Genomic DNA, 10,575 nt, shown 5'->3' with positions numbered 1-10,575 from the left:
TTAAATCACCAAATATTTGTATCAATATCGGCCTTAAAAATCCTTCATCGGTCGGGCTCTAGTCATGATGCTGTGATTGCTGTGATTTCCTGGTTGGAAATGCATTGCAGCAGCAGTGTAAGCACCGAATTTATTTCCCTCTGTAGAAATGACCCCCCACCAAAAAAAGGCATTCCATCGATGTTTTTTGAAATGTTTTATATGGTATTTTATTCAAACATGGCATACAGGATCATAACATGCATTGCACTCATTCCATCCTGTCTGTAGTAAAGTCACAATGTCCACACTCACAGCAGAACTCCAGTCGTGATAGAAGTGAACATGCGTGCGTTATCAGTTAACATTCCGTACAGCTTTATCCGCGGAGTCTCTAACCGAAGCGTTTCCATTCCAACGTGTTGATATTTCCGAGAGGTTTCTGGCCTTCAGCATCCGTGGTCTGGCACGATGCGACATTTGAGGATTTTCAGGTAGTTTTGAACCTTGTTGGAGTCTCGGCGAAAGCAGTAGAGGAGGTCGTAGTCTTTCATCAGGCGCCACTCTGTACTTTCAGATGGCAGCAAAGCCTTGGGAGAAGTCAGGCTGTTGACGGTGTTACTTGTTACCCCCAACACCTGCATCTGGAGAGGAGAGGACACATACACACATCAGCTCAAGAAAGAAGCAGTGACGGTCTCGCTGAGCAAACACAATCACTGATTTAGCCCACCCCCATTAGATGTAAGAGATATTTTGGTTCTTATTTTGCCGTAATTTGGAAAGGCACAAACTCGAAGCATTTTCTCATATTAGTCCTGATCTAACTCCAAGCTCCGTCTGCAAGCTCTGTGAGCTCCTCCCTGCTTCTGCCGACAGGCAGGCTCCGCCGTTGCTAGGTTACCTATGCAAATGAGCTCCTGAACTTGAACTGTAGGTCAGCTCTGCTTCACTCACTTCATGCTCATTACTATGGACAGGACCTCGGCAAATCGTTTTTTTGTGGAAAAAATTGTATGAGATCGGCACTCGATTGGTGGGGTCTTTACATAAACAGAGGTAAGGATTAACACAACTTTTATGCCTTTCTGTCACATCTACTGCTGTCAAATTTGCTGTGTTCCCTCGTAAGGAATAACTGCACATGGCTAAGCACTAGTAATGGCATTTCGAACATGTTTAGAGGCTAAAAACACGTTTAAAACTTGCCCTGTTTAAGCCTTGTTTAAGACTGTTGGGTGCAAAATCTAGCAGGAGGATAACTCGGTGTAGGCGGCACCGTTTGTTTTCGTTTTTCTCGCTACTGACAGTACTCCTGATTTACAAACAACAGAGCTACAGGTTGAAATTCTCCTTTAAAGGAGAACACCACCTAAATAACAAATCCCAATATGTTATTTCCATTTTTTTGTGAACATGAGCTTCTCTCTCTGGCATTTTAGGCCTTTATTTTTATAGGAAAGCTGAAGACATGAAAAGGGAGAGAGAGGGGGAATGACAAGGAGTAAACCTCTATAAACTCTACCGGGTGAGCTACTCAGGTGCCCGTATAATACCATCTATTTTAAGACATGTTGGAAACAGAACATTTGATGTCATCAGTACGTCATTCTCTCTGCACTAAGAAAGAAGATGTGTTGGGAGATGAGTTGCGGGTGGTATGCCTGAAGGGTGCTCTTCCTTTCTTGCTAGATAACAGCTGAATGTTTTGGGCTGAATCTGATAGGTCAGCTGAGGGTGAACAACGCAGTTTTGGATTTATTTTGTGTGACGCAGGGACTTTGTCATCTGCATCACTGAGGTTACACAACCTAACAAGAAGCTACAGTACATCCCTGGAAGCTACATTACACAGCCGCTCCAAGCACATACTAGCCTGATGCCGTCATAGTCTGATACTGCTCCATTGGGCTGTGATTATGGGGCAAAAAAGAAAATGCCTCTGCACCCAATTGGATAGACCTACAACCAATCAGAGCAACGGAGTATGTGACGTATGTTTTGCCGAATCCTGTAGGAAGGACGGCAAAAACATCTTTCGATTGACAAATGCCTTGATCGCGGTTCTTTGTTCCTCTTTTAAAATGAATGTGCTGTCGATATCTTCTATAACAGACACAAATCTACACATCTCAATTCTCCAGCGGCAGCTATCTTTTTTGTAAACAAATTCAATCCAGGCGCTCTTTGGTGACGTGGTTGATTACGTTACTGTTGATCATCTGTCCATCATCGTATAAAGCCCGCCCTGACATATGATTGGTCCGAACAGCTCTGGTTGGAGCATAGTTGCTCCACAACGGATCAAGTCCAGACCGAACTTCCCGACCTCAAATGTTGTGGGCGGGGCTAAGCTCGGCTGGCATCCAGGCTAAGCATACACCATACATATTACCAAATTGTGACGTAGAGATGTTTGGAATTAACTCTACACTTAAAGCAAGTACTTTTAACTGCTCATCAAACTGAAAAATGCGCCACATGTTTTCACTTTGGCATTAATGGATACATGTAGTACCTTCTCAGCCACTTTCTCTACACCTTTGCGTAGCTCGTGCACCATGTCGCTCATCTCAAGAGCTTTATTGGAGCTGAAGTTGTTGAAGTCATCATAGTGAGCCATGCTATGATGGAAATGCCACAGAGGATCCCTCCATGCCACCAAGAGCTTCAGAATCACCTCCATCAGCTCTTCTCTCTACAGTGACAACAGGACATTTAAAAGTCAGTTCAAACTCAAGCCATCCTTTTAAGTCATGACAGTTGTGTGTAGTTAGGATGGAATTGGTAGCAATCATTGAAAAAAACTGAAAAACACAGGTTGTACAATGGATTAAATATAGAATAAAGGAAACTGTATGATGCGGACAGTGCATGCCAATAACAGGAAATAGTTTTTATAAAGGTTAATTCACCGCCATTCTCTGCGCGTTCTCCTTGCCATTTGGGGTGAGGATGGTGGAGGTGTGACAGTTGCGACTGACCCGGCCAATTTGATTCCTACTGGGCAGGAAATACTGCTCCTGACAGTACAGACATGAATGCAAGAAAGAGATGTCAGAGGTTAGGGTCACCTAAATGTCAACTGTGGCTGGAGTAAAGAAGTTATGAATGAAATAGTAGAATGGCCTGCAATTGCAAAGAATCACTTCAATCACAGGGGTCTAATGATACATCGATCTGGAACGATATATCGTTTCAACAATCAACGATCCAATATCATCGATGCAAAGTGAAAATATTGATACATATCATGTGCATTGTTTATGATTCAAAAGAATAGTTTGTTTTCTTTTAAATGTCTGGAGAAGCTCGGTAATTAAATTGTTAAATCATAGTTTAGTTGCTTTTAGTGAGTTGATATAACTGTAACTGATTGTGTTCAATGGGATTATATTATATCAATCTCAGGCCCCTGAATTGCATTGAATTAAATTTATCGTGGCAGACTTTATGAGCAAATATTGTCCAAAGAATCAATATAATATCGGATCAGGAGGAAACTCATGATTTACACCCCTAGTGTACACTCAATTGCCATTTATAATCAATTATTTTGTCCATCCTGTCATTATCCTGGGTTTTGTTTAGTTTCCTGTTTTATTTCGTAGGGTCCCTTCCTATGTGTCATGTCTTGTTCGACATCTTGCCTGACTTCCTGCCTTGTGTGTTAGTATAAGGAGGCTGCTCTAAGGGTTGTACGCCAGAAGGCTACCTCAATGCCATGGCTCAGGAGTTCATTGCCTGATTGGTTAAAGGACTTCTCAGAAGCCCCTGATTCCCTGCCTGCTTTTCTGTCAGCTAGCCTCCAGCCTGCTAGCACCCAGCACCCCAGGGTTTGTATACGCAGCCCAGCGATATGTTCGCCATCCAGCCGTACCCTGAGCCTGTTCCTGAGTTGTCTTGTCTGGTCAACGTCTCGTCTGTTCCTGAGTTGTCCTGTCTGGCCAACGTCTTGTCTGTTCCTGAGTTGGCCCAAGAGCTGCAACAGACCCCTGCTTCTACAGTCACCTCTGGTTCCCCATGAAATACGGCAGCCATCTCCTGACTCCTCACCTGCTGCAGTTCTCGGACTCTGTGAAGCAACTGCCTGCCCCCGATGAACTCCACCTCTACTCGGACTAAGCTTTGCCTTAGCAGCCTGTTGTTTCCCCAGCTGCCCTGTTGCTGGCCCCCAACCCAGCTGCCCTGTCGCCGGTCATCAGTCCAGCTGACATGTCTCCATTCCTGCAACCCAGTGTCCGAGCTAAGGTTTCCGGGTTGACCGCTGTCAACCTCCTGCTGACCTCTAGAGGGTCTCCACCTTCGCCACTGGCCATGTGAGAGACATCTCCTTCGCTGTCTACCATCGCAGAGGGTTCACCTTCCTTGCCAACCTCCAAAGGGTCTTCACATTTGCCATTGGCCTCTGGAGAGGTCTCACCGTCGTCGTCGTCCTCCGGAAAGGGCTCACCGTCATAGTCGCCGGCCTCCAGATGGGTTCCATCCTCCACGCCTGCCCCCAGTTCTAAGTCCTCTGTTGTGCCCAGTTCTAGAGCCTCTGCTGTCCCCAGTTACAGAGTTTCTGCTGGCCCCAGGTCCAGAGCTGTTGCTGTTCCAGATCCTGTGCCTTTGTTGTTCCCAGTCCCAGAGCCCCTGCAGTCACAAGGTCCAGAGGCCCGGCAGTCTTCAGTGCCTGTGTCCCTGGTTCGACCAGAAGCTGTTCCGGACAACAAGTCCCTAGACGGTTCACCAGAGGTATTCTGCCTGTCTGCCCTGCCCCCAGGCCAGCTGCCTGATGTCTTCAGCTCTGCGTCTGCCCTGCCTCCAGCTCCGCCTTTGCCCTGTCCCCAGATCACCTGCCTGAGGCATTCGTCTCCGCTCCTGTTTTTTCTCCTTCCATTCCCTGGATACTTGCCACTGAGTTCCTTCTCAAATCCCACTCCACCCACCCAACTCCACTTGGACTCTTGTGACTTTCCGTGTGTTTTGCGTCATTTAAAGGGGGGGAGGGGTACTGTCAGTTTAGTTTCCTGTTTTATTTTGTAGGGTTATTCACTTCTCACGTGTCATGTCTCATATGGTCTGCCTGACTTCCTACCTGTGTTTTCCCGCCTTTGTGACTGTCTGCCCTGCCCTAAAGCATTTCGTCTGTTCATCAGCCCTCATGTCACCTGTCTCTCGTTAACAACCCTCATTGCCTTGTGCATTTACTTTGTGTGCTCCCTTTGTCTGGCGTCAGGTTGTTGTATTTTGTGTCAGAAGTCTTGCCTGTTTTAAGTGATTAGTTTCCCAGTGTTTCGGTGTTCCTGGTTTTCTTTTGGATTTGCCTCAGTTCTTTGCCTGTTTTTGGAAGGTTTTCTTAATTAAATCATTGAACTCCACCTGCCTCCTCCTCATCTGTGTTCTGCACTTGGGTCCAAACCTGCATTCTAGATACCCTGACACATCCCATTTATCAATGCGGGTAGGCTAAATAAGAGAATCTGTGTCAGTATAACGCAATATAGTTCAACAGCAGCTCAATCGACATCATTTTGGAGTAATAAACAAACAACTGAACATTGGAACCTTCATAAAGAGAGGATTTATTGCATGGCTGTTGTGTTAGACGGCATTAATTTCAGCTAGCTGTACCTAATAAAACTGACCACTGAGTGTACGTATGTATGCAGTATAAAATGCTCCTTGTCTAATCAATGAAATGATAAATATTAAATATACAGTCTATTTAACACATTTAGCAAACATAAATATCCTGTTACAAAATCAAACTTATTTGATAAACATCACTGGAAACCCGTTGTCAGACAAATTGCATAAAGGAGACTTACAAACTCGGAGTGAAGGTCATTTGAAATGCCGTGCATCCTGGTTGAGTGCTGGATGACCCGGTCAAACAGGTTAGACAGGGAGTGGATGTGGCACCCAGCGTGGGCATTGGTACAGATAGGTGCTGCACCCACGCTGGTCAGTCTGCTGCAGAACAACAGACAGACCAACACCTCAAAAGACACTAGAAGAAAGACCAAGGGGACAACAAAAATGATAAATAAAAACAAAACAGTCAACTGAAAAGAAAAATCCAAAAACACAGAACAAGTTTCAAGCTGAATTATTCTTAAGAATGAGAAAATGTCATGTCCTCTGCTTTTGAAAAAGTGTTTAAAGTGTATTTTCCCGCCCTATATGTCTAAGTCAGGATGAAAAATCAATCAAGAACAAAATGAAATATGGAGACACAATCATAACGGAGTAGTGGAGAGAGAGGACTGACATACCTGATCTGATGTTTCGAGGCATCCTGCAGGGCACGGAGGAGCTCCTGTCTCTGAACAGATGGTGCAGAAGCTTTTCTATTCAGAGAGATCCCTGAAGCCTCATATGAGGGTCCCTTACTGACCATTTCTCTTTTACACTTACAGTACATAGCAAAGAGAGTGAGAGAGAGAATAAGAGAAGAGGGAGGGGGGTCAGTTTGTTTGTGTGCGTGTGTGTGTGTGTGTGTGTGAGTGAGTGAGTGAGTGAGTAAGACTATCATAATAGAGTAACCTTAGGCAGTCTTCAAGAGCGATGACATCATCAACTAAGGACATCATTCCAACTAAGCGTCATTCGATTGTCTGTCCAACAGATTTTACATTGACACTTTGGATCCACTTGGCACGCTTCTCCAGTCCCTATGACTAATGTCTGCATGTCCTCCAGCTTCAAAACAGATATAGAGCCAAAAGGTCATTTAGAGCACTACAAAGAGAGCTGACAAGTGAACTTCATGACCTCAGAATGACACCATAGGGGGCTCGATGGCGTTTTAAGACCCCAACGTCTACTTCAAGGCACTTAACCCTAACCTTAACCCTAACCCCTAACCCTAACCTAGGGTGACCATATTTTGATTTCCAAAAAATAGGACACTCGGCCCGGCCTCGAGACACAAATTCAGACAGGCTTCTCAGAGGTTAATGAACATGCTTTATTATACCTCAGTGGTACAACAATAACTTCTGTAATAAAATAAAATAAAATATGTAACAACCTGTAATAAAATAATATCTCTATTTTCAAATTAATAAATAATATGAAATAATGTTCTAAATAAGACCTCTTCTGTGTTAGAAAATCCAGCTTCAACAAAATAGCTCTTAATACCCTTTCAATGTAATAAGATAAATAATAAAACTATTAAAATATTTTTCCCAGGTCCAACAAAGAACTCACTCAACTTTGCAGAAGATCTCTCACCTTGCACAGCTTTTTTTATTGTTTTTGGTGTCCTTGTGAGCTTTGAGATCTTCAGCACCTTTATTAGACGCTTATTAGAGCTGCACACAAGGCTTCGGCATTTTGTGTGCAATGCTCCGCTGTCTGCTCTGCTCCCTGTGTATGTGCACGTCGCGTGGAAGTGTCAAAAGTATTCCCATTCATTACTCTAGTAGAAGTATAGATACTAGGGTTTAAAAAAAGACTTCTGTAGAAGTTGAAGTATCAACTCAAGCTTTTTACTCAAGTAAAAGTGTAAAAGTAAAAGTAATGTAAGGGGGAAAAAATGCCATTAAGGACAAAAGCTTAGCCCACCCCACAGGGGCCTATAGGGCACTACCCCAACTCCACAAAAAACATTTTGCACACCGGCGTGCAACATATTACTTTGTACTATGAAGTCTGGAGATCCTTTTTTCTTGTTGAATGGGAAATCTATTGTTGGGACACGTTTGTTTCTACTGTTTCAACTGAATTGTATTAATGTTGATAGTGTTTGGAAGCTTTCAACGGTTTGTTCAAATTCTGCATTAACAAAACAATATTCTTTTATAAAATGATGACTCTTTACCCGGACAAATGACTTTTGTGCATGGACAAGTGAAACGTAAATGTACTTGTCCGAAGGACAAGTGCCTCAAAAAGTTAATGTCAAGCCCTGGGCACTGCAGACTTTGATCCCCGGTCCCTTTCTGTGTGGAGTTTGCATGTTTTCTCCTTGTTTGCATGGGTTTCCTCTGGGTACTCCGGTTACCTCCCACCATAAAGACGTGCATGCTAGGTATCTCCTGCCATTGTCCTTGACGTAGGTACTGGCATTTACAACTGGAGTTGGTCCCCGGGCGACAGACTATGGCTGCCCACTGCTCCTAATTAGTTAGGATGGGAACGTGCGCACATAGACATCAAAAGGGGCATGAGCACCTGCCCTTTATCTCTTGAGAAAGTGCCCTTTTTTCTGGATGCATGTTTTTTGTTTGGTTTTTATTAATATGACAGTGCCTGACAGTTGCAATGATGCTGCAAAAACGCAGGCAGATGTTGACCAATCAGAGCAGACTGGGCTTTTCAGGAGGGGGGTCTTAGCGCTAAAAGGAAGCATTTCAGACCGAGGGTCAATACATGTGCTGCAGCAATAGATAGTATGAGGAAAAATGTGTTTACAATACAATACAATACAAGCCTGAAAATGACCATTATATGTGCCCTTTAAGCTAAAACAGCTGAAGCTGACAAGGGACAGAGTGGAGGTAGAAGGAGCAATGCATAAGAGTAAAGCCATCCCATTAAACCACTTGACCTATCCATCACATCTTTGTTCTGTTCCAAGAGACGTCGAAATAAGCGCTGAAAATGTGTAGAAGAAAAATTTCACAATTTAAAACGTTGGGAAAAGCAAAAACAAACTGTGAAAAAAAGGCGTCAAAAACAAGCATATCAAAGGATGGATAGTCCTACCCATTTCACTATGGGGCAGAACAGAAGGGATTAAAGTCAATATTTTACCTAGACTGTTTTTCTTATATATCAGCAATACCTCTCAAATTCCCTCCTTACTGGTTCAAAGAAATGAATACGTTATTCACAGATTTCCTGTGGAGGAATAAAAAACCAAGAATCAGCTACGAAAGATTAACCAGACCTAGGAAAAGTGGAGGACTGGGAATTCTAGATGTTTTTCTTTGCTTATAATGCTAGGTTTCCTTTGATGTGGGCTTATACGTGCAAGAGCGAATGAGGTAGTTAGAAATGGATCGAGGAAAACATTTTATCTGAACAAACCAAGTCAATCTCATTATGTGCTTTATGGTTTGACCCTAAAACCAACTTGAAAATAGTCAACCCTCTAATCAAATGATCTTGCGAGGTAGTTATATTGTTACAGAAGCGTTTACTTTTCAAAGGGGCATCCCTACCATCATGCCCTATATGGAATAACCCCTTATTGATAACTGGTGGTAGAACACTGACAAACAAGGTCAAGGTATAAACCAACTGGGACAGATAGTCAAGGATGGTAATATGGTACCATTTAATGAGTTAAAAATCTGCTATGATTTAAAGTGTAATTCTCGCCAAAATGCAACCTAGAGTCTTTTTGTGAATGTACCCGAGTCAAACTTTCGTTTAAAAGCATGTTTAGGATGGAAGCGTCACTTTTAAGATTTACCGTATTCTTGTTTTTCGGTCAAATGGCCTTTTGAATGGGAGTGGTAGGGGCACTTTCATGCTAGCCTCAAAAAAAACTATTTTTAAAACACTAAGAAGGCTCGACACAACATGAGACTTTGCTCCAAGTATCACCAGGGGCTCTACACATGAACTCCAGCGTTGAGAACGTTGGTTGTGTACCCAGAGTTTACTAAAAAGAAAGGTTTTGAACAACTCACCGTAGCTCTTGTTGTTTCCGGCTGCTACCACCTCGGCAGGCAAGCAAGATATCAAAACAAGTAGCCACAGATTTAGTATATCTCGTGGTCACCGGTGTAGTTAAGGTGTAGAGCGCCTACCACTCCGATTCAAAAGGCCATTTTGACCAAAAAACGAAAATACAGTAAATCTTAAAAGTGGCTTTTTTGTCTTAAATATGCTTTTAAACGAAAGTTATACTCGGGTACATTCACAAAAAGACCCTAGGTTGCATTTTGGCGAGAGTTACGCTTTAAGAGATGTCAACATTTTTGCATAGTTACAACTGAAATCAATCCTGGGGTTCCTGAACGGGCGTATGGGTGCAGTGCCGTGAAGCAATTTGTTACATCGCGAGACCTGATATCATTGCAAGGGTGATTTTTCTGCTCACAGGCGCTAGAGGGGAGGCGAGACGACCAGACTAATAATAAGACTAGAACGGAGAAGGTTTAGCTCAGAACAAGTTAAGGGCAAGTTGTCATGAGGGATTAGTGAACTCTTGCCCTGGCCCTCTGGACTGAAGAACCTTTATGAAAGCTGAACGCCCAAACTTTGCTTCTTCTTCTTCTTCTTCTTCTTCTTCTTCTTCTTCTTCTTCTTCTTCTTCTTCTTCCTCTCACCGTAATCCTCGCGCAGGCACACTGCCTCCGTCCACCTCTCCATCCAAGTAGGTCAAAACTTTCTTTGCCTGTAAAGTTGTGCAGGGTAGATTTAGTGAAAATAAGGGTTCTTTGTAGTTTAATCTCTCTTAGATCTCAGCCACAGTGCCTTGTTTTCTGCTTCAATAAAAGCTACATTTATAAAGAACCTGATTATGTGTTATTGTGTGTTTGAAGTATACCACGCCACTTGTACACAGAGTTATGGAAATACTTTTTTAGCAGACCTTCAGATTATGAGACCGAATTTAAGCATGGTTCATCAGCTTTCCTCCTATAGGAG

The 10,575-nt window shown here is 43.2% G+C and overlaps 1 protein-coding gene across 1 annotated transcript; it reads right to left on the bottom strand.

Moving 5' to 3' along the window:
* Positions 1–290: 290 nt before the first annotated feature.
* Positions 291–10,296, bottom strand: prl2 (prolactin 2). Its single transcript, XM_028571362.1, has 5 exons — positions 10,254–10,296; positions 5,793–5,974; positions 2,895–3,002; positions 2,498–2,677; positions 291–623 (listed from the first exon to the last, which is right to left on the bottom strand). Exons 1-5 carry the CDS (start codon positions 10,294–10,296, stop codon positions 429–431), a joined length of 708 nt encoding a protein of 235 aa, XP_028427163.1. The 3' UTR covers positions 291–428.
* Between the last annotated feature and the right edge of the window lie 279 nt (positions 10,297–10,575).

This window comes from Perca flavescens, chromosome 23 (genome assembly GCF_004354835.1).
Source record: "Perca flavescens isolate YP-PL-M2 chromosome 23, PFLA_1.0, whole genome shotgun sequence".
Taxonomy (NCBI): Eukaryota; Metazoa; Chordata; class Actinopteri; order Perciformes; family Percidae; genus Perca; species Perca flavescens.
This window is presented reverse-complemented; position numbering and strand designations above follow the sequence as displayed.

What these genes read in the sequence shown, in the direction of transcription:
- prl2 (XM_028571362.1), bottom strand. Translation starts at nt 10,296, where the DNA reads ATGGAGAGGTGGACGGAGGCAGTGTGCCTGCGCGAGGATTACG. An exon ending in GTGCCTGCGCGAGGATTACG is followed by an intron (nt 5,975 to 10,253) that starts GTGAGAGGAAGA and finishes TCTTTCTTCTAG; the next exon opens with TGTCTTTTGAGGTGTTGGTC. An exon ending in AGAACGCGCAGAGAATGGCG is followed by an intron (nt 2,678 to 2,894) that starts GTGAATTAACCT and finishes TTGTCACTGTAG; the next exon opens with AGAGAAGAGCTGATGGAGGT.